This window comes from Rhinoderma darwinii, chromosome 1 (assembly GCF_050947455.1).
Source record: "Rhinoderma darwinii isolate aRhiDar2 chromosome 1, aRhiDar2.hap1, whole genome shotgun sequence".
NCBI lineage: Eukaryota > Metazoa > Chordata > Amphibia > Anura > Rhinodermatidae > Rhinoderma > Rhinoderma darwinii.
The window spans coordinates 448,501,551-448,525,994 of record NC_134687.1 but is presented as its reverse complement, the minus strand read 5'-3'; the positions used below and the strand labels follow the sequence as shown (position 1 = coordinate 448,525,994).

Here is a 24,444-nt window from a genome sequence, read left to right as displayed (position 1 = left end):
ATGTGTTACAACTGTCAGTTTTACACTTACAGGCAGCCTAAGGCTAAGTGCACACTTCAGTCTTTTTCTTCAGGGTGCTAGCCGTTTTTCTGACGGCTAGCACCCTGACCCATTTATTTCAATGGGGCCATGCACACTTCAGTTTTTTTTTACGGTCCTGTTGCTCCGTTCCGACAAAAGTAGAGCATGTCCTACTTTGGTCCGAGATTCCGTGACCGTGAGGCCCATGCAAGTCAATGGGGCCGTCAAAAAAACTGAAGGCACACGGAAGGCATCCGTCCGTGTGTGACGGAGCCGTTGCCTAGAAACGGCCGGGCGGGCAGAAGTACATTAGAGATATTACACTAATCGGCAGTCTCTTGTCTCTATCAATCACTAATAGAGAGAAGAGGCTGCTGATTAAAAATAAAATAAAAAGAAGTTCATACGTATCCCGGTCGTTGTCTTGGTGACGAGTCCCTCTTCTTCCTCCAGTCCAACCTTCCTGTATGACGCGGCAGCCTGTAATTGGCTGCAGAGCCCGCTGCAGCCTGTGATTGGCTGCAGAGGCGGTCACGTGGGATGAAGGGTCATCCCTGGAGGCCGGCCTTCTGACGTCATCCAGACTTGCGTGACCGCCACCACAGCCTGTGATTGGCTGCAGCGGTGACATGGGATGAAACATCATCCCAGGAGGCCGGACAGGAGGAAAACGCAGGGAGTTCTGGGTAAGTATGAACTGATTTTTTTAATTTTTTATTTCATAAATTGTATTTTGCGAGCGCCTGGTCATTCCTCAGCGCTAGTCACTGTCCAGGGTGCTGAAAGAGTTACCGCCGATCAGTGCAGCCCATTAACTCTTTCAGCACCCTGTACAGTGACTAGTGCTGAACAACCCTGCTCTTTCAGCACCCTGGATAGTATCATGCTCGGCGGTCGGAAACACGGAGTGCACACGGAAATCACACGGCCGCTAAAACGGGTTCACGGACCCGTCAAAAACTGCCGTGAAAACGGTGATGGAAGTGTGCAGGAGGCCCAAAAGATTGGAAGATGGAAGATCTGGAGGCCGTTGTTCGGCCTCCAGTTAGAATAGGGACCATCTGCACCCCCGAGATCGCGCCACATGGTGCCCATTGGCTACAAACCATGCTGCGGCCGCTTTTGACCTCGGCTCCTAAGGAGTTGGCCGGAAACTGAGCTAGCTCTGATCCCCTATCATTACAGCAGAGTGTCAGCTGTAATATACAAATCACATAATATACAGCTAACACCCACAACTTATGGAATGGGCTCAGATTCTGAGCCCGCCCATAAGCTTGTCGTAAATATATGCAAAATTGTGGTAACCCCTTGCCAACCATGACGTACAGTTACGACAATGTCAGCAAGGGGTTAATCATTGAATTCAGGTGTTTCATTCATTCTCATTGATACAGGTGTATAAAATCCAGCACCTCGCCATGCAGTCTGCCTTTACAAACATTACTGAAAGAATGGGTAATTCTAAAGAGCTCACTGAATTCCAGCGTGGTACTGTAATATAATGCCACTGTTGTAACAAGTCAGTTCGTAACATTTTTTCCCTCCTAAATATTCCACCATTGACCGTGAGCGGAGCAGTATTATTGCAAAGTGGAAGCGTTTAGGAACCACAGCAACTCAGTCACGAAGTGTCAGACCATGTAAAGTGCAGAGCAGGGTTGTCGAGTGTGGAGGCACATAGTGCATAAAAGTAGAGAACGCTCTGCTGACTGAATAACTGCAGAGTTCCAAACCATTTTAACATCCGCACAAAAACGGTGCCCAGTGAGCTTTATGGCATTGGTATTCCATGGACAAGTTTTACATCACCAAGCACAATGCCGAGCAGTGGATGGAGTGGTGTATAGCACACCGCCACAGGACTCTGGAGCAGTGGAAACGTGTTCTGTGGAGTGATGAATCAAACTTCTCTATCTGGCAGTCTGATGGACGAGTCTGGGTTTGCCAAGGAGAACGTTAACTGCCTGACTGCATTGTGCCAACTGTAAAGTTTGGTGGATGATGGAGAACGCTACGGGTTGTTTTTCAGGGGTTGGTCTAGGCCCCTTAATTCCCGTGAAGGGAAATCCTAATGCTTTGTGGGAACAATTTGGGCACAGGTCTATTCGGTTCCAGAATGACGGTGCCCCTGTGCACAAAGCAAGGTCCATAAAGGAATTTTTGGGCGAGTTTGGCCCTCTTTTCCAACATAAATGTCTGACCTCACAAAGGTTCTTCTTGATGAATGGGCAACATTTCCACAGACACTCCAGAATCTTGTAGAAAGCCTTCCAAGACACCTTCATTGCCCTCAAGGGGTGGACCCATTGCAAGTTTTGCATGACTGAATGTTACGTGTAAATACCATGCTAACAATGCGATCTGAAATGTAGTTTAGAATTTTCAATGTTTCTGGGATTGTCATGGGTTTGTAACATTTTATACTGGAACCGGATTAGTGTAGTTTTATTTAAAGACCAGGGGGAGGGGTGGGTATTGTGGTTTCTGGTTGTAAACTTGAAAAAAATGTCAATACAAATCGGATTTAAAAAAAGAAATCCTTCCCATAAGGCCTTATTCACATGGCTGCGGTCGATCCATGATTTACGGACTGCATGTCAGCCGCATTTCCCAGACCGAGCACATTCAGGCAGCCAGGCTCCTAGCATCATAGTTATGTATGACGCTATGTGTCCCTGCCGCCCCGCGGGAATACTGTCTCAGACTAAAACATGTGTTCAGTATGGGACAGTATTCCTGCGGGGCGGTAGGGACACCTAACGTCATACATAACTATGATGCTAGGAGCTCGGCTCCCTGAACGGTGTTCGGTCCAGGAAATGCGGCCGACGTGCGGTCCGTATATCACGGACCAAACACGGCCGTGTGAATAAGGCCTTAAAGTGGAAGCGGTTTTAGCTGCATATTAATGCCTACTGGCTTAGAATGGGATGCCATAAAAGCTTCTGGACGTGTAGTGTGTAGGTGTCCCAATACTTTTGTCCATATAGTGCATGTAAGGACAACCTGCTACATTCAGTAAAATACTTTTAAAATGAAGCATTACTTTATAGCGAGATGGCTCTAAAACTACAACTATTAGGATGTCATTCGCCTCCACAACCTCAGCTTAGCCCTGCCACTCTCTTATGTTAAAGATGGGCCAGTGGGCCCCACAGGTGCAGAGCCCCGTGTGCGACTCCAATCTCTGTAATGCCAATAGCTACGCCATGGGTATTAATGCAGAAAACTAAACCACAAATGTCAGGAACACAGAAAGGAAAATATTTTAGATGGACACATTATAGCATTCTTCCCTGTGATGTGCCCTTCTACATTTTTTTCCTTCGCCCCTGCCCTTTCTTACCAGCTCTCTCTTACACGGAGGAGACAAGATTCTGAAAGAGCGGTTTTTCCAGCTTGGTAGGAGAGTTAGGAAACAACCACAGTTTCACAAAGATATAATCTCAAAGACAGACATACCCTTGGTTAGGGAGCGTCCGGAAGATACAGGAAGATAAATAGAAAGGGCACAAAGTGACGTATATGTGCCACATACTCCTACTGCACACAAAACTCAACAAGGGAGAGAAATGCAAACAGACAAGTGCACGTGACCCATCCGTGTGACTACAGCTCTCAGGGTGTGCACACAGGAAACAACATGAGCAGACTAGGAAACTGGACATCTCATGGAAACCCAGGCCCAGAGCCAACATCACGCCCCTGCAGCAATCATACCCATGTACCCACCTTGTATCGATAACTTTACAGTAACTGCTTTCTAAATCAATCATTGCTATTACGTGCGATTAGGAATAAGATCCTTTTCCCAAATGACAAGCAAGGTAGACAGAAATATCTTGTAAATCTAGAGACAACCTAACAAAGTAAAAAAAACAACAACATAGGGTAAGATGTATTAAACCCATAGACTTGTTTTTTGCGGGATTAGTTGTACTTTTTAATGGCACCATTTTGGGGTAGATATCATTTTTCGATTAACTTTTATTAAATTTTTGTGGGGGAAATAGAAAAAAAAAACCCTGAAATTCCGCCAATGTTCTATGCGTTTTAAATTGACGCTGTTCACTGTGCGGCGTAAATAACACGCTACCTTTATTCTATAGGTCAGTATGATTACGACGATACCACATATGTAGAGGTTTTTTATGTTTTACAGCTTTGCACAATAAAAAGACTTTTGAACTAAAATTATTTATTTTTTACACTTACTAAATAAAACCACTTTTTATGGAAAAAAATGGTTTTATTTTTTTACTGTAATTTTTATTTCACATTTATTACTTATTTTATTAGTCTCACTAGGGGACTTTACTATGCGATTACTTTAGATCGCTGCTATAATGCTTTAGTATACTTCGTATACCAGAGCATTATTGCCTGTCAGTGTAAATCTGACAGGCAATCTATTAGGATGGGTCTCTGGCACGTCCTAATATGCATATGCCCCGGGCAGACCAGGGGGCCTTTATCAGACCCCGGCAACCCATCGGAGGCCCATGATCGTATTTGCAGGCCGCCGATGGGTGAGAGAGGGAGCACCCTCCATCTGCAAATTATTTAAATGCCCCGGTCAGTATTGACCGTGGCATTGAACGGGTTAAACGGCCGCGATCGATCGTGGACGCTGAAGCACGAGCCTGGCTGTCATCAGACACCCGAGCCCCGGTTTCAGCCTGCATGGGACACCCGTGCAGGACCTCGACTGGGCCGCCGTGAAAAGGCGATGGCCTAGCCTAAGGCCCCTTAGTGACAGCCATAAAAAAGCGTATTGGTGGTCAAAGGTGTTAAGGCTGCGCCAGTCTTAATAAAAACAAAAATATTTAATAAAAAGGCCTCTTAATAAAGTCGCATTTTCGACTCTCCGTCTGACACTGAATTAAATCTACACCAGCCATGAGCTGCTAATAATTTACGGCAGTTTCCTGCTCAGCTCCACCCACATTTTTGAAAACATGGCGAAAGTCGTAGGAACGCCGTTAAGCCCAGTCTTCATTTGAAGCCCACAGGAGTAAGAAGCAACTAATTAAAACCACATCTCCTAAGAAATTAGTCTAAACTTGGGCTGTCCGCGCACCGAAAAACTAGATCTAAAAAGCAGCTATTTCAACACATTGACATAGGAGCTGATATTTTTTTGTTCTAGAAAATTTTCTAAGCCTTTTTTAAAGCCATCTACTGTCCCTGCTGCGACCAGCTCCTGCGGTAAACTATTCCATAGATTCACAGTTCTTACAGTAAAGAAGGCTTGTCGCCTCTGCAGGTTGAACCTCTCTAGACGGAGGGAGTGCCCCCTTGTTTTTTGAGGGGGTTTTACATGGAACAGGATTTCACCATATTTTTTCTATGTGCCATTCATATATTTATACAAGTTAATCATGCCGCCCCCCCCCCCTCTAGTGGTCTCTTTTCAAGGCTAAATAGGTTTAATTATTTTAATCTTTCCTCATAACTTATTAGCTTCGTTGCTCTTCTTTGTATTTTTTCCAACTCCAGGGCATCCTTTCTATGAACTGGAGCCCAGAACTGAACTGCATATTCTAGATGAGGCCACACTAATGCTTTGTAAAGCGGTAATATTATATCCCTGTCCCGAGAGTCCATGCCTCTTTTAATACACGACAATATCTTGCTGGCCTTTGAAGCAGCTGATTGACATTGCATGCTGTTATTTAATTTACGATCTACAATTACACCCAGATCCTTCTCAACAAGCGACTCTCCCAGTATAGCTCCCCCTAGGACATATGATGCACGCAGATTGTTGGTTCCCAGATGCAGTGGCGTAACTATAGCGGTCGCAGCTGTCACAATTGCAACTGGGCCCCAAAGCCAGGGGGCCCGCGGCCCCCCTGCACCACAGCAATGAAAAGTTACTATAGTAACTGGGGCCTATGTAATAAACTACACGGGCCCCCCGTTACTATAGCAACTGACAGTACTTATATTCCTCCTTCCGGAGCACAGCGACGGTCCTGACGTCACAACACTATGTGCTGTGCCCAACATCCCGACCCTGGCTGGAGTCAGGGCCTCCACTGCGGCCAAGAGGGTAAGTTTAATACCACGGTCTGCTGGAGCGGATATGTCAGGGTCCGACTCCCGGGACCTCCACCAATCAGCTGTTTTGAAGGGGGTGTAGCGCTCGTACGAGTGCTACTTCCCCTTCATTCCGGTCATTTTCTCACACTGTGAATCGCCGACACACAATCCTCATTAACCATTTTATTGAGATTTAAAAAAAACGCCATCATTGAAGTAGTCCTCGAATCCGACGTAGTCCAACAACCGAACTTGTAAAAAAAATACAAACACACAAACATAATTAGTAACACATAAAAAAGCAAAACAATTATTATCTTACCTTTCCTGGGTCCAGCGCTGGAGCCGCAATGTCAGCGAGCTGAGCCCTGTATCTAATCCCATCCATAGCTATAGGGTCATAGTGCTATAGATATGCCGTCTCTTATATACACACACACACTTTTTTTTGGGGGGGGGTAATATGTATTGGGGCTATTTCCCCTGACGTTTCAAGACCTTAGGGACGCCCCTGGCTGCTGGTGTTGCATCATTCGGTTGCTCAGGAGACCCAGCGATGCAGCTGAAAGCTGCGGGCCATCGGCCATGAGAATTTTTTTTTTGGGGGGGGGGGCCCCCCCAAGAAGAACCTTTGCATCGGCGCCCATGAGCCTTTAGATACGCCCCTGCCTAGATGCATAACTTTACATTTATCTACATTAAACCTCATTTGCCAAGTGGACGCCCAAACACTTAGTGTTCAAATCAGCTTGCAATTTACGAACATCTTCCATAGACTGAATACTACATAGCTTGGTGTCATCTGCAAAAATAGAAATAATGCTATTAATCCCATCCTTTATATCATTAATAAATAGTAGTCCCAGCATGGAACCCCGGGGTACACCACTTATAACCGGGGACCATTCAGAGTAGGAATCATTGACCACAACTCTCCGGATACGGTCCTTGAGAATGTGTAGAAACATTTCAAAGATGATCTTGAAAAAAAGGGGGGACCCACGGAGCTAAAATTTCACGTGTCATTGCAAAGGGTATGAATATTTAAGTCCATGCGAAATTGGAGTTTTTAATTTTCAATAAATTTGCAACAATTTCTAACATTCTATTTTTACTTTGTCATTATGGGGTATGGAGTGCAGAACGATGGGTAAAAATGCTAGTTTTTTTTTTATTCTAGCAAAAGGCCTCAGCATAACAAAATGTGAAAAAAGCGAAAAGGGTCTGAAGACTTTCCGACGGCACTGTATGGTTTTAGAACCCTTATGGAAAACTTCATTTGTATGGTCAATATGTGTTTCCAGATTGTCTAATTCTTATTAAAAGCCTTATAATATCCAAGGAAAAAGTTTGGTCCTTATTTAGATGCTACATTACTTTATCACCAATTTTATTTCCGAATATAAAGCAAAATCTATCTTTCCAGTGCTTTTAAGGCCTCATGCACACGACCGTAGTGTTTTTCTGGTCCGCAAATTCCAGGACCGTGTTCCGTGAAATGTCATCCGCAGTTCATCCGTATGTAATCCGCAGTTCATCCGTATGTAATCCGCAAAATGCGGATGAAAAAAAAAAAGCCTAGGTAAAACAGGATGACGACAGAACTCATTCCCGGTCGTCGCCTAGCAACACTTCCGCAAATCCGCAAAAATCCGAATTTGCGGGCCGTAATAAGACATGTCCTGAGTTTCTGCGGCACGGATTTGCGGACATGCGGAGACCCGTGAAAACACGGATAGTGTGTATGGGCCCATAGAAATGAATGGGTCCGCAATTCTCCCGTGGATTTGCGGGGGAATTGCGGACGCAAAAACACGGTCGTGTGCATGGGGCCTAAGACATTCCCCTCGTAACACTGGGGTTATACACAGACTGTCTGCAATTTTGAAATGTATCACGAAAAGTCTCGCTGCATGCGATTAAAAAAAAGGAAGAAAGGTCATCACAGTCTGATAAATTGCTCAATGTATGGCTATAGACTACAGCTGTCATGCTACAAAAGCCTCCGTGTAGCCCTAGCAATAGACATTGGGGCAGTAGAACTATTCAAAATGGGCCAGAATTCGGTCTCAAATTTTATACCCTTTTTGTGCCAGACTCTGCAAGGGCATGGCTTAGTGCATTCTAAACCTAGCCCCTTTCCCTCTGACGTGCATCAAATTTGTCCCAAAAAACTGGCATAAACTAAGCGAACCAAGAGATGGTAGAAGGAAGAGAAAACCACTTTGACAAATTTGACGCATCTTTTGACTGCCAGGTCTAAGTTTACACTGTCTAAATAGAAGTATCTCTGTCCCAATGAGTATTCCCTTTTCTGTCAGGATGCTAATTCTATTTAGCCATTTCTTGGGTATTTCTGTTTCTGGGAGGCTTGATGGCCACCATTATAGTTCTCCAGCCTGAAGTCTGACTGGCTGCATACAGATTCATCCCAAGCTCCTACATAGAGCCACAAGTAGGCTTTTGATATTTGGGATGTTAGAAAAGATTGGTGAAAACCTCTACGAGGCTGTAATGGTGGCCATATTGGTTGTTATCAAGTTTTACCAGAAACAGACAGAACTAAGAAATGGCAACAAATTCATAGAACACAAACACAAAGACATTTACTGGCAATTTCTTAAAGCGTTCAGGACGTTAGAAGGTTTCAGTGGAGCCCTGTACTCTCGTATTAAGCATATGGATTCCTCCCTTGCAGGCAGCACTTCTGCAGCAGACACATTCAAGGAAGTGGCTACCCAGGATTGAGTGTAACTGGGATCAGCGCACCTATTAGTTATGAGCAGTTTACAAGCATCAATTATCAGTATACGTTTCCGAGAACTGCAAAAGTAAAAGCAAAAAAAAAGCATCAATAACACTATCGTTTATGGTTAATAAACCCTATAAAATTACATTGTCGATGTGATCAACAGATGTCCGAAAATGGCGTACGTACCAAAACAAAATGATGGCAATGTCCATTTAGTGCTTAAAGCTATTTTGCCAAACACAGATCATTCATCGCGGACTTAAAATAGTAACATGTAAATGCAGCTTTATTTTTGATCCCTACCTACCTGGTAAGGAGCATAATTCTCAATACCTGCACTTGAGAGTATGGTACTCCATATGCCTCAAATAAAAACACAGCCCTAACCTGCTGAGAAGTCACCTTTAGGCGTCATGCACACGACCGTGCTTTTGCATCCGCAATTTATCTGCATTTTTGAGGATCAATGGTGGACTCATTCATTTCTATGGCCCCATGCACTACCGTGGCTTACATGGAACCGTGTGGGGGCCGTAAATCCAGACAAGTAATTTTACAGTCTGGATTTGCAGATTCACCAATACTGGTGAATTGTTGTGGATCCGCGAGTCCTGACGACACATAGATGCACAACATAGGTTTTTTGCGGTCCGAAAGACCAATACAGACCCGTGGTTTTGTGGACCACAAAACCATTGCGGTCGTGTGCATAAGGCCTTAAAGTTTATGAGGCTAACTAAAGGGACCAATACTACACACCATGCACAAAGGTAAAGAACAAACTGGTTTAAAAATTTAGGCCTTGTTCACAGTGCAGATTTGATAGATTTGCATGCATTTTTTAAGTCATACCAGAATTGGATCCAGGAGAGAAGATACTTTAAGGCCTCCCTTTATATATTTCTTCTGTTTAGGTTCCTATTCCTGGATTTGAATTAAAAAATACATACAAAATCTGCATCAAATCTGCACTGTCTGAACAAGGCCTAGGGTGCAGTCACACGTGGCAGATTTTGTTGCAGAAAGTCAGTTCCATTTAGCTGAATGTGGTGGTTTCTGCAGCAGGTGCACAGATTTCTTCAAGTTCCATTCAGATGAGTGCAACAAAATCTGCCGCGAGTGACTTCACCCAAAAGAAGTGGCTGAAAATCACGGAGCTTTTTTCAAGGGAAAACAGTCTCTGATTTCAAGGCATTTTTGAAGCTGAAAATGAAGCTTCTTTTGAGGCGTTTTTCATAGTTTCAATGGAAAACCAGCTCCAAAAAACGCCTCAATAAGTGACATGCTACTTCTTTTTATGAGGCTTTTTTTTCTTCTACGAGGCGTTTTTGTTTTTTTGTTTAGCAGCGTAAAAATAAGCCTCATGCGAACGGCACAGTGTATTTCCCTGTTCACCCTGTTTCCCTGTTTTTGCAGGAAGAAAGAAAATCGGCCTCAGAATTCCTTCAGGAATTTTGACCTGCGTTCGCTGTTTTGCCGCGTTTTTCACCTGCGACCATTGACACTAATGCAAGGACCGTGGGCAAAAACAAAGTGAAAAATAAAATGCTCGGAAACTACTTCCGCTGGTTTTTTCTGCCTTCCCTTTGATTTCAATGGGAGGTCAAAGACTGCATGGCACTTTTTTTCCCCCCTGGAAAAACAAAACAAAAAAACACAAACAAAAACACGCCTCTGCCTCCCATTGTAATTAATGGGGGCGTTTTCAGATGTTTTTTGGCACAGATTCCGACGTGATTTCCGCATCAAAATCAGCGCCAAAAAACTGAACAGGGCCTAAAATTAGGCTTTTCTGCCCCAAAATCAGCCTGAAAATAAGCAATGTGAACATATAGTGCTGAAGACAAAAAGCCATGTATGTGTTGTGCTTTCAAAACGAAACCAAACTAAGGTTTCTGTGGAAAGCAAACAAGAAAAAAATAAAATATTCTGCAACGACAGGATCCAGTACAGTGTGCCAAAGGCTGCTGTGAGAAACTCATACGACATGATCCTGACTAATAGGTCAGCTATGCCAGGTAACACCCAGCAGGATAACAGTCTTCAGTGCCACAAATGACAAATTCTAGTACAGTTGCGTCTCTATAACAAATCTCATTTTGTGGCCATGGTATTACAGGGTTTTCCAATGTTTACCATGAACCTCCAGAGCAGCGGTCACTCCGCAATGAGCTCTGTACACCCAAGGGACCACATTGTATCAGTAACTAATTGCAGTGCGGACTACTGGCAGGAACAACAGGTGTAACACGTGTGGCTTGACAACCCGCTGTTTTGGATACAGTGCACCTGCTACCTCGATGCCAGCTGGAGCGGTTCCATTCACATAGACCTTAGTGTCTTCGCTGAGCTGTGTGTATAGCCATATTCTGGAGCCGTCAGGTGGTCTATGTACGGCTTGCTCTCTAATTGTATCAAAGCGGATATTGGTCAACCCCAGACGAAAATGCTTGTGGAAAAGCAATACGTCCTAGCAGATGCCAAGCTGGAAACGGCTATATATATATATATATATATATATATATATATATATATGAAACAATCTATACCCAAAGAATGTCGACTTACAAAGCGTTACTACCTAAAATAAAAGTTACCAGAATACTAGTCCTTTAGGAGTCCTCTTCTGTCAAATTGTTAAAAGTTCAGTTTAACGATATCGGAGTTGTATCGGCTTCAGGTAAAACAGGATGACAAACAATATGGCCGCCATTACAGCTCCACAGAAATGGCCACCCGACGGCAAATCTTTATGCATCAACATGGGAGTGAGGATGTATAACAGCATAAATAGGCAGAATGGTAAACCTGGGTGAGAGCCGTTATAGCAGCCATATTGGTTGTCAGTCAGCTTTCCCAGAAACAGGTAACCGTGTGAGTTCCAGTCCAAACTATGCGGTTCTCGTGTCCTCCAAGCTCACCCCTCAGCTTCCATATCTCCCACAGAGTATAATGGAGAGTGCACATGTACAGTCACCCCTCCTCTGTAATTGGGAGACACACAATCCCCTACAACGGTTGGGGGGGGGTTCAACCCTAAACAAACAATTACTGCATATCCTATCACTACGCCCGGTGTATGGCAGAAAAAAGTCCTGACAGAAAAGGACAACTCAATAATAAAGATTTATAATCTGAGCAGGGCTGAGCTACGTCAGCACTATATAAAGAACAGAATTCTAATTTGGGGGACTTTCGGGAAAAAATTTCTTGAGCTCATTTCTAGCCTGTTCACATGGAGTTCATATCACATATCGGTTTCATTCCCACGCTTTCAACTACTAAGTGATCACACCTTGTTTCCGGACAAACACATGATCAGCAAATGCATTACGGCCATTACCTACAGGATCCAGAGGAGTCATAAGAAATCACTCCTCTACTCACCCCGGGACAATAGCCTAAAAGCCTCAGAAGGTCAGCTTGGGTATAGCTACATATAAAATATTCACGCTGCTGCTCGGAAAATTTCTAGCTTACGCAGCCAATATTCCTACTGTGGGGGCAGGGTCCATTTTCCCAATGCTTTTCCAAAAACCAGGAGAAAAAAAGTCAGAGCGATGTGGTTTAAACTAGACAAAACACAAAGAAGCTTTAACTAGCTGGCTATTAGCCGAGCTGGAGGTGCTCAAAGCCTGATAAGGTTGAGTGGACACAATGGGATTAGGCTGTAAATATCTCGCCGTTGAGAAGTCCCAAGTCACATGACCTCCCTTTATCGGTGTCCGTTTTTCAATGTCACATGACCTCTTTCTTCCCTTCCATCATGTATTCCCCCACCACATCCACTACCTCTTCCCAGTTATAAAAGCATCATCCTCTTAGAGATGCCCTAGATAATCATACCCAAGGCACAGCGGAGAACACAGGATTTGGAAAGTGAAGCAATGTCAGTATTTCAAGATAAAACTGTACAAGAGACAGGGAAATAAAAGAGCGCCCGGGGTTTGCCCTAGTGGGTTCAGAGTGCTTTGGGATTAGCAGGTGCTCCATGCAACAAGGCTATTGTTCTTAGCTAAGAGTAGCGGCCGCTGTGCAGAGACAGATGGTCTGCACAAGATACGCCTGATTAACATCTGCCCATCTTTCCCCTTCACCATCTTCTCAATGTATCCTGCCCATTAAAATGCAACAAGCAAGAGAGACAATGAATGGAAGTAAACAGCTTGGACCATAAACATACATAAACCTCACTCCAAAACACTGGAGGAATAGGAGATAATGATCGCTTTACGGCCTTACAAAACCAGCAGCCTTGTCAGCAAAACCGGCACAAAGAATTTACACACAGGCGCTCAAGGCAAACAATGGCACACTTTGATTCAAAGTACATACTGCTACACCTTTCCTAAAACGCTCCATTTAGGGCACATACAGGGCCGTATTTAGAGTTTGTGCTGCCCTAGGCACTTTTAGGGCTGACGCCCCCGATAACGCAGCTTTTCCGCCACAAAAATCTCAACATGTGCTAATTGTTGCGGGTTTTACCTCCCCATTGAATTTAACGAGGCTCTGTCACCAGATTTTGCAACCCCTATCTGCTATTGCAGCAGATCGGCGCTGCAATGTAGATTACAGTAACGTTTTTATTTTTAAACAACGAGCATTTTTGGCCAAGTTATGACCATTTTTGTATTTATGCAAATGAGGCTTGCAAAAGTCCAAGTGGGCGTGTTTAAAGTAAAAGTACAACTGGGCGTGTATTATGTGCGTACATCGGGGCGTGTTTACTACTTTTACTAGCTGGGCGTTCTGACGAGAAGTAACATCCACTTCTCTTCAGAACGCCCAGCTTCTGGCAGTGCAGACACAGCCGTGTTCTCCAGAGATCACGCTGTGACGTCACTCACAGGTCCTGCATCGTGTCAGACGAGCGAGGACACATCGGCACCAGAGGCTTCAGTTGATTCTGCAGCAGCATCGGCGTTAGCAGGTAAGTCGATGTAGCTACTTACCTGCAAATGCTGATGCTGCTGCAGAATCAACTGTAGCCTCTGGTGCCGATGTGTCCTCGCTCGTCTGACACGATGCAGGACCTGGGGAAGTGACGTCACAGCGTGATCTGCCAGAAGCTGGGCGTTCTGAAGAGAAGTGGATGATACTTCTCGTCAGAACGCCCAGCTAGTAAAAGTAGTAAAAACGCCCCGATGTACGCACATAATACACGCCCACTTGGACTTTTACTGTAAACACGCCCACTTGGACTTTTGCAAGCCTCATTTACATAAATGGTCATAACTTGGCCAAAAATGCCCCTTTTTAAAAAAAATAAAAACGTTACTGTAATCTACATTGCAGCGCCTATCTGCTGCAATAGCAGATAGGGGTTGCAAAATCTGGTGACAGAGCCTCTTTAATAGGGAAAACCTGCAACAGAGAACCAGCGATTCCACAACATAAATGGACATGCTGCGGATAAACAAAACGCACCGCAGGTCAACTTATGAACGGTTTTTCAGTGGGTTATTTACGCAGCGCGTGGATGAGATTTGTTCAATTATCATGTGTGAGGTACATGATGGGGTTAATTACTATTAATGAGGCACATGGAGGTATAAAATTCATAACTCATGTCTCACATTAAAAAGTGAAAGAAAGTTGTTTTTATTTATTTTTTTTTATACTGTACACATCATAAATGACGCTATAAATTTGGTGTGCAGGTTATTAGGGTCGCGACAATACCGAATGTGTGTATATTTTATGTATTGAGACTTATTTTATAGTGTATCATAAAAAATGGGTGTGTATTTTTTTTAATCTAAACAATAAAGTTTAAAAATCAAAAAGTAAAAATAAAGTAAAGGGGTATTCCAGCTACAAAAAGTTACCCCCTATCCGTAGGGTAAGGCCTCATTCACACGACAGGGTCCGAGTGTCGGCCGGGAAAATCGACCGTTTTTGGCCGATTTTCCCGGCCGGTTTGCATCCGATTTGCATCCGTTCCGATTCCGTTCCGGGCCGAGTTGCCGTTTTTACCGGCCGATTTGGACCCGATTTGCATCCGTTTTTTTCCCTGTCCGTTTTAAAATCGGATGAATTTCATTTAAATTTGTTGCCACACACAGCCCTTTGTAGATAATGCCACAGCCCCCCTGGTAGGTAATGCCACCCAGCCCCCTGTTGGTGATGCCACACAGCCCCCTGTTGGTGATGCCACACAGCCCCCTGTTGGTGATGCCACACAGCCCCCTGTAGGTAATGCCACACAGCCCCCTGTAGGTGATGCCACACAGCCCCCTGTAGGTGATGCCACACAGCCCCCTGTTGGTGATGCCACACAGCCCCCTGTTGGTGATGCCACACAGCCCCCTGTTGGTGATGCCACACAGCCCCCTGTTGGTGATGCCACACAGCCCCCTGTAGGCGATGCCACCCTGTCCCCTGTAGGCGATGCCACCCTGTCCCCTGTAGGTAATGCCACCCAGCTCCCTGTAGGTAATGCCACCCAGCCCCCTGTAGGAGATGCCACCCTGCAGGTGATGCCACCCACCAGCCCCCTGTAGGTGATGCCACCCACCAGCCCCCTGTAGGTGATGCCACCAAGTCCCCTGTAGGTGATCCCACACAGCCCCCTGTAGGTTGCACCCATCCCCCCCCCCTTCCAGGAGAAGTCACTGACTTCAATGTCCATATATGGCCAGTGTAGTCACTGACTTCTCCTGTAGCGGAATCCCCGGCCATAGAGTCGGGGATTCCGCTGCAGAAGTACGTGACTTTGCTGTGTCCATATATGGACAGTGTAGTCATGCACTTCTCCTTTAGCGGCATCCCCGGCCATAGAGTCGGGGATTCCGCTGCAGAAGTGAGTGACTTTGCTGTGTCCATATCTGGACAGTGTAGTCACGCACTTCTCCTGTAGCGGAATCCCCAATCCCCGGCCGGGGATTGGGGATTCCGACTCCTACAGCGAGCAATAAAAGACCCTCCTCCTCCTCCTCACATGCACTCTGAGGAGGAGAGAGAGTGCGCGAGCGACGGTAGACCCGGCCATCACTCGGGACACATTCCGGTGATGGCCGGGTATTACCCGGCCCCATAGACTTCTATGGGAGCCGGGCGGCCGGGCACCCGGCCGAAAATAGAGCATGTCCTATTTTTTGACGGCCGGTTTTCCCGGCCGTCAAAAAATCGGTCGTGTGAATAGCCCCATTAGGGGGTCTATTATTCCTAATGCAGCCGGGTGCCGGCCGATTTATGAACGGCCGGCACCCGGCCGGGAAACCCTGTCGTGTGAATCCCGCCTAAGAGGTAACTTGCTGATCGGTTTCAACGCACAGCACACAGACGAGATTGACGTGTGAATGGGCCCTTAGATATTTTTAGTGTTAAGGGCCATCTATAAAAGTACTAGTCATCTATATAAAAGTAAAAATTATATGTAAAACCATGAACATATAAGCTAATTATAGATGAAAAGAATGATAAAACTTTCATAGAGGACACTGCAATGTAGACATAGTCAAGAGCACTCCATGAGCACTACATTATCTCTGGAAAACCAGGTTTCCCAAGTGTTAAAGTGAACAGGCAAATATTTTACCCTAGGTACTGGAGTTTCAGTGCCTATAGTGGAGTGAGCCCTATACTAAAATAAAAAATATATATATTACACATTTTTTAAATGGTGCCCCCCCCCCACCTAGATACAGCGATTTCCGCCAGCAGAAGCTCGATCTTAAAAGTTGTCAGTGCAAGGGAACGGTTTGCTCCCTGCTATGCCACTCACTAGATAGGATGCTGGCTTCTTTTGGCCAGCAACCTATGCGGCACTATGCATTGCTGCACCCGGACTGTGGTATTTTTGGGGTAACCCAATCTGTATGGAGCTATTAACTATGGGGCACTTTGGAGGGGTCACGATGTTACTTAGTGTATTAGGTTGAAAAGGCACAGATCCATTCATTTCAACCTATAATACTACCATGTTGATCCAGAGGAAGGCAAAAACCCTTGAGGCAGATTTCAATTGACTCATTAAAGGAAAAATTCCTCCCGACTTCAAATATGGCAATCAGAATAACTCCCTGGATCAACGTCCCAGAATCTTGTAAGATTATATTTTTCATGAAAGGCATCCAAGTCCTCCTTGAACTTGCTCAATTAACTAACCATCACAACATCATGTGGCAGAGAGTTCTATAGTCTCACTGCTCTTACAGTAAAGAATCCCTGACTATGGTGAAAGCTTTCCTAGACGTAGAGTTTTCCCCATTGACATCATTACAGGAATTCCCTTAATTACCTTGGTTGCTAGTTCAGCCATGTCCTTCTTATACACAGGTGCCCAAAATTGTTAACAATATTCCATGTGTGATCCGACTAGTGATTTGTATAGAGGCAAACTATGTTCTTGTCATGTGCATCTTTTTTATTTGCCTTGGCAGCAGCTGTCTGGCACTGGATGCTTAAGTGTACAGTCCACCAATATCCCCAAGTTCTTTTCAGTAGCAGTTTTACAGTATATAATTATAGAATTTGTTTCCTTGGCCCAAGTAAATAACCTTACGTTTAGCCACATCAAACTTAATTTGCCATTTCTCTACACATGTCTCCAGCATTCCTAAATCCCTCTGTAATATTATATTATCCTACTCTGTGTTTATAACTTTGCAGAGCTTAATATCTGCAAATATTGAAATTATGCTCTATAAACCCTCTACAAGGTCATTAATAAACATTAAAAAGATGATGTTTATGGCGCTATTTATTATGGATCACTGTAAGGCACTATTTACTATGGGTTATATTTGGAGGCACTAGCTGAATCGGGCTATTTATGGTGGGTTACTGGTTGTATAGTGTGTTTATTCAGTCAGTGTATGGCGATATTATTCTGTCTCTTTGTGGTGGTATTATTGATTCACAGTATAGTATTATTCAGTCAGTGTATGGCGATATTATTCTGTCTCTTTGTGGTGGTATTATTGATTCACAGTATAGTATTATTCAGTCAGTGTATGGTGTTATTATTCTGTCACTGTGTGGTGGTATTACCGAGTCAGTGCATGATGGTTTTATTAAGTTACTGTATGATGATATTATTTAGGAACGGTATGGTGTTTACATTTACAGATCAGGCCTCCAATAATGATTTTACAACAGCATATTCGATAAAGATCAATGATCTAGCTTTAATGTTTATCGCTGATCTTCTCCATTAACATTGGCCAATGACCGTCATGATCGCCCAAAAATGATCAAGTCATGACAATAATTAGCCAGCATAAATGGGCATTTAGGGTTGTATGCGTCTAGCACAGCGTGAGCTATAAAAACGGCCCTGCTGAACAGACGAGTGTACAAGAGGAGACTATTCCTCCATATTGCCCTAGAATAAATGAATCTTATTTAGAAGCAGAGGCTCAAATAAAAAATAATTACAAAACCTGAAGAAAAGCAGCGTGTACAATAGAGGCTCATCATATCTTATGGCTGACAAAATAGAACCCGCATCAGCAGTGTTGTGTCACCAATTCATTAGTGAATAGACCTATATGTTTTAAGTTGTAGGAAAACCTTACAGATCGGTGTTGTACAAATCCATTAAACGGCGTCCATAGTCTGCCATTTGCCCACACTATACCTCAGTGTGCTTCTGATTCTATATATAGACACAGATATTTTGCTTAATTTGAGGTCATTATGCAGGAAATCTCCCCTAGAAGATTGCTTTCTAGGCGAGAATACGGAGTGCATAAAGGTCCATAATATGGACCCATAGGAACTCCGTGTGCCACTGCACAGGAATCGTGGACAAAGCTTTGCCACGTGCTTGAGCGATAAGGCTTCATGCACATATTTCTATTCGAGTGTCATATTGTACGACCAAACTGTACACATACTGGCCCATACTGTACCTGCACATGTCGCGGATTTACTTTCCCTAGAAGTAACGCTCAAAGATGCATGGTGGCACACAGATGGTCTAGGGGTTCGGAATACATGCAAAGCGAAACGGTTAGTTCTACCATGATTGTATGACTAGGAAAAATGATTGAGGACCGGTCAGCTCCACAAAATATAACAATTACAGAGTATCTTTTCTTAGAATGCTGCAATGTGCTGTTACTGTTATTCCTCTTAGATATGTGTAAATAAATTGACAACTGGGTGTTACCAGTTGGGGAGGGTGTCCCTACACAGTCTGCCACTGTCCAATCAGTGCTCAGTGTCACACTGCAGGGACACACCCCTTTGACAAGTGGAATGGTAACGCCCAGTTGTACAATGTATTCATACATTTTCAGGAGGAATAACAGAGGAATGGTACAGTGCAGAGTTTTACGAAAAGATGCTCCAGGGTTTTTTCATGGAGAAGCATTTATTAAAACAGACATATAAAAGGAGAGTACTTTGCTAATATACTTTAAAGCGGTCAACCAGTGACATAAAATTGATGGCCTATCCTCAGGATAGGCTATCAATATCTGATCGGTGGGGCCTGACTCTCAGCACCCCTGCCGATCGGCTGCTTGAAGGGGCCCCTCAAACGAAAGCGAGGAAGCTGTAATACTGTGCACCACCGCTAAAAATGTGACAGCGTTGTGCAGTACCAAGCTGTGTACACAATGAAGGGGAAGCAGCGCTTGCCATGGCCCCTTCAAACAGCTCATCGGCAGGGGTGCCAAGTCGAGACCCCACCGATCAGATATTGATGGCCTAGGCCATCAATTTTAGGTCACTGGATAACCCCTTTAATTACAGTAAATGTCCCCTGGAGCCAACTGAAATGATTTACCTGCCTGGTTGTGAATTCTAAATCGGTGTTTGCTGACTCTCTCCAAGATAAGGAAGGCTACAAGGGAACGGACCAATCATTCACACCCTGGGACAAATATATTATTTTATATTTAATGGAGTTCTCCTTTCAGAAGCTTATTTGTGCCTGCAAATCGAACATACGAACACCATTAAACTGCTTCAAGATTACAGTAAATTTGCAACCATCTAGTTTACCTTATGTAAATGAATGATAATTGGAGGGGGTTTGTTTCCCAGGACCTCATGTTCTCTCTGGGTTAAATAAGGATAACCGTAATTATCCGGAAAAATGCATATGCACAAATTAATTTACACCTTGGACAAATTAATGTCAAAACATTAAAAGAATTCTCCAAAGGGCGCCATTCTATTAGAGGAATATTTCCTACTTTAACACAAATCCATTTGTCCATTTTTAGGCCAGGATCACACATACGGTTTTAGTGCGGTTTCTGGCTCCGTTTTTTTAAGCCAAAGCCCATAAATGTTCCTCTTCAGAGTTGCTGTTCTGTCAAGTGGGACAGAAAGATGCAACTATAGGCAGAATTGTAGACGCTATGGAGGGATGTCGTGTCCCCCAGTCACCCAAATTGTAAACAATTTTACACATTCTTCCCTTTCAACTCTGCCTGTCTTTATTTTGTCTGTATTTTGCTCCCATAGTCTCAACCCCATGTCCTCAGTGCCTACTCGCATTAGTAGACATGGGAAAGGCCCATCTATACCGGTCACGTGACAGCCCACATGCACCCTGGGAGCGAGGATCGAAAACCGCTCCTTTTAGGGTTTCTATTCATTCAGCATGGACGAAAGCAGCTAAAATAATGGTATTCAAGTATTGTAAAATAGTGAGGGAGAAGAGCCATATCTTTTACATGGGTTAACCTGGAAGTTCTGCACTTGGTAAAATGGAACAAGTAATGCTTTGGGGAACAGAAAGTGATGTCAGCAGCGTTGCTGTAGTATCCAGTCAAACTGACGAAACTGAAAACCTTTCCAGCTCAGGTGTTTCCCAACATCAGCGTGTCTATTCTCATGGAGGATTTCTGACTGGAGTTGTTAGTTCATCAAGAATCCTACCGAAATAATTAACCGATACACATAATCATATTATATGTCCATCTGCTGAACCTGGTAACATTTAGCCAGCATACGCCTTCAATTTCTTCCCCCTTACTTAGAAATAGAGGATGGATTGTAGGATGCATACTCTTGTACGGTCACAATATCTAAATATATGTATACTTAAACATAGATGATCAGAATATGCAGCCCTATTTACCAGCTGACATCTGACTTTTCATTGTTGACAACATTTCAGACAAATTTTTTTTTATTTTTTTAATGGAATGAAAAAGAGAACGTGGATCTATAAAAAAAAAAACACACACACACACACACACACACACACACACACACACACACACACACACAGTGCCGATTGACTAGTATTAGCTAGCGGCCTCAGTTATAAGTCCTCTGTATTCATGAAGGGAGCACACTGCCAGCAAACAATTACTTGGCAGCCATCAATTACTGCTGAGAGGGGCAGCAAACCTTGCCACCCTAGCTGTTGCGAAAGTACAAGTCCTAGCAATCCATCCCCTCTTTCATGGCATGCTGCCACTTTTAGTTTCACAGCAGCTGGAGAGTTACAAGTTTCAGGACACTGATGTACATGTATAAGGCATATGCTTTATGAAAGTGAAAATGTGCTGGATTTTATCCCTTGAATGCATGTCTGTAGCCATAAAGCTCACTCCAGCTGTACAGTGAGAGGGTTGACAGGGGGAGAGCTGTGTGGTTGACAGTGATTGGTTTCATAGGGAACAAATATGGATTAGTTCATTTCTTCTGTCTTGCTCACTAATGTTAACATCAACCTACAAAATAAGTATTTGTGGTGAATTTGAGATAAGAAAGAGCATACCTTCCAACCATCCCGGATTCAGCGGGACAGTCCTGGATTCCGGGCGGTGTTCCGCTGTCCTAGGTGGCTGGTAGTATGTCCCGGTGTCAACTGCATCTGCGTCCTCAGGGTGCAGATACAGTTGAATCCAATGCTGAAGCAAGGAACCGTCAGCTCCCTGCTTCAGCACTCACTTTCCACTCATCGAGGACCCCCCCCCCCCCCCCGGGCATAGCGCTACTTTAAGCGCTGAGCCCGGGAAAGCCCTTGACGTCACTGCCAATATATGGACATTGATGCCAGTGGCTCCTTGAGGAGCAAGGGAATGCCTTGCCGGAACGTTGCCGACGCTACGTTCGGGGATTCTTGCACCTCAAAGCCCCTAACATCACTGTCCATATATGGACAGTGACGTCAGTGGCTCTTCCCTGGCCACATCGTGGACGATGCTCTAACTGGGGATTCCGCTCCTAGAAGCAGCCCCAACGGAGCAATCTACAGGGGAAACTGTGGCGCTATGTGGGCTCTGGGACTATATGTGGGCACTGGGACTAGGAGCAGCTAAGGGGGCATTATACTGTATGGGGGCATCTAAGGCCACATTATACTGTATGGGGGCAGCCATGGGGAATTATGCTGTATGGTGGCAGCTAAGGGGGCATTATACTGTATGGGGCAGCTAAGGAGACATATTGCATGGGGGCATCTTACTGCATGGGGGCAGCTATTTGGCATTTTACTGTGTAGGTGGAATTATGGGGTATTATACTGTGTGGGGGCAGCATTAGGTGAATTATAACGTGTGGGTGGTTCTATGGGGGCATTATACTATTGGGGAGGCACTATGGGAGAATGTTACTGTGTGGGCTTTACCGGGTGTGTATGGGCAGGGATTGGGCAGGGCTAGAGGTGTGGCTTAAAACAAAAAAGTTGCCGCGCGCAACGGTTGTCCCTCTTTGCGATACTTCAAAGTTGGAAGGTATGAGATAGATAGATCAATATCACATCAAGTTAGTTCAGTAAAGGAAGAGAGTAAACAATGAAGTTGAATGATGTTGGAATGTTTCAGAGAATATGGAAAAGGTATGAAACAGAATATTCTCACCACCATCTCCATGGTATCCTCCATCTCTTCCAGTCGGCTCTATGCAACTTGGCCAGATCTGTCCACTACGTCTCACACCAACAATTGCGGCTTCAGATACCCTCAGCTGGCAGTGGCGGGCAGGTACCTGGGGTGTGGGAGGGCTGGCACTGCCAGGAGAGGGAGGGGATCGACCCCAGGGACCCCGTGGTGACACCCTTCCTGAGGGTCCAGAAGACAACTCCTCCTCACTGGAAGTCAAGTTCTCATTGGAGCTGCAGTCAGGTGTATATCCTCCCCCTAGATCCTCAAAGCTCTGTGGTGAAACAGAGCGCCGAGGCCATGGTCCACCCCAGTGACTTCCAGGGCCAGGTAATGCATTATCCCTAATGAAGCGTGGATTCAACTCGGTTTCGTCATACTCGCCATCCCAACCACAACTGCTGTCTGAAGAGCGTCCACGACGAGTTTCTGCAGGCTGTGGAGGTCTTGGATTCCCTTCAGGCTGAGAGGCTGCCCTGCGAAGTCTATCCGAACGGGGTTCTGGTGCATCCCTTTCTGTTAAACTTAGCAGGCGGCGCGGGCCCCTAAGCATATCCCCTGGAGACAGATCAGGGGCTCCGACAGGTGGCTCCCTCCGACCTGGACCTCGAATCTTTTCCTCTGGACTCTTCTGCTCCCTTCCTGGACCCAGGGCCCGCTCTTCTCGACCAGGACCTACAGGTCTCTCCTCACCACCACCTGGTGGATCCCTTTGCTCAAATCCCCAGCGTTGTCTGTCATAACCTCGTCTTTCTTTGGCCAGCAGGGTCTGCAAGTAGATCATACGGAACCTCTCCCTGTTCAGCTCCCGCTCCAACCTACGTACAGACACTTGGCATCTCTCCAGCTCCTGCTCCATGTCCCGCACTGTGCGCACCTCCATGTGTGGCGGCTCCGCGTCGGGGAACTGTGCACGCCACGCCTCGGCGAACCCTGCCGGCTCCAACATCCTGTCCTGGGCCCCTGGGGGACACTTTGCCAAAGAAACTCAGCATGGGGCTTTTAGCATCACCAATCTGTCTCCAGCAAAACCAGTATGGAGTGACCAGTGTGTGGGGCACCTAGAGGTTTAGATCCAGGTTGCCTAATACAGCAAGTCAACTGGGGGTCTATATCCAGATGTCTGACATCTAGGACCCGGCTGCTCTGTTCTTGCTCAGGTGTCTATGTAACCGAATGTCACTGTATTCCTGGCTCATTTAATAGAGGCAGTGTACGTGTATCCATGTTATTAGTGTCCCGGCTACACAACGGTCTCTCTTACCAGGACTCTTGCAGTCTTACGTGGCTGTTGTGTTACCGGTCAGTTGCCCGGACCTCTCGGGTGATACGACACTGTCTCCAGGGCGTCTCTGCGCTCCAAATTCCGTATCCTTACGACCCTCTTGTGTTATCCTCGGCCTCTCTATTGTGTCAGTCCGTGTGTATGTGTGTGCTGGGGGCGGGTACAGCGTGGCTCCTCCCCCCGTGTCAGCCGGCGTGTGTAACGTTACATGTCAGTGAGGAGGCCGGGGATGTGTGTGGAGCGGCATTGATTTCTCTCAGGAATTCTAGTACCACACACTATGGCGGAAGCCGGCCGGATACTGTGTGACTGAATGAGGCCGCATTCATATTATTATTATTATTATTTCGCTCTGTAGTCTCATATGTTCACGTCTCCCAGCTGGTCATAGACGGACATCTAGGCCTTGTACACAGTTTGCGTTTTTTGAGCAGCTTTTCGCACAACGTTTTATCGCTATGGAAAAAGCGCTGCTTCCATATTAAAGTGAATGACATTTCGCACTTTGCTTTTCAAGCCATATAGTGCAGTCTGTCACG

General features: G+C 45.1%; 1 protein-coding gene across 1 annotated transcript in view; it reads right to left on the bottom strand.

Moving 5' to 3' along the window:
- Positions 1-24,134, bottom strand: part of BCR (BCR activator of RhoGEF and GTPase) — a 51,985-nt gene extending 27,851 nt beyond the window's left edge. The window contains exon 1 of the mRNA XM_075831769.1: positions 22,600-24,134. Within this exon, the coding sequence (XP_075687884.1) occupies positions 22,600-23,569 (970 nt within the window). The 5' untranslated portion in view covers positions 23,570-24,134. The remainder of the gene's footprint in view (positions 1-22,599) is intronic.
- Positions 24,135-24,444: the final 310 nt, after the last annotated feature.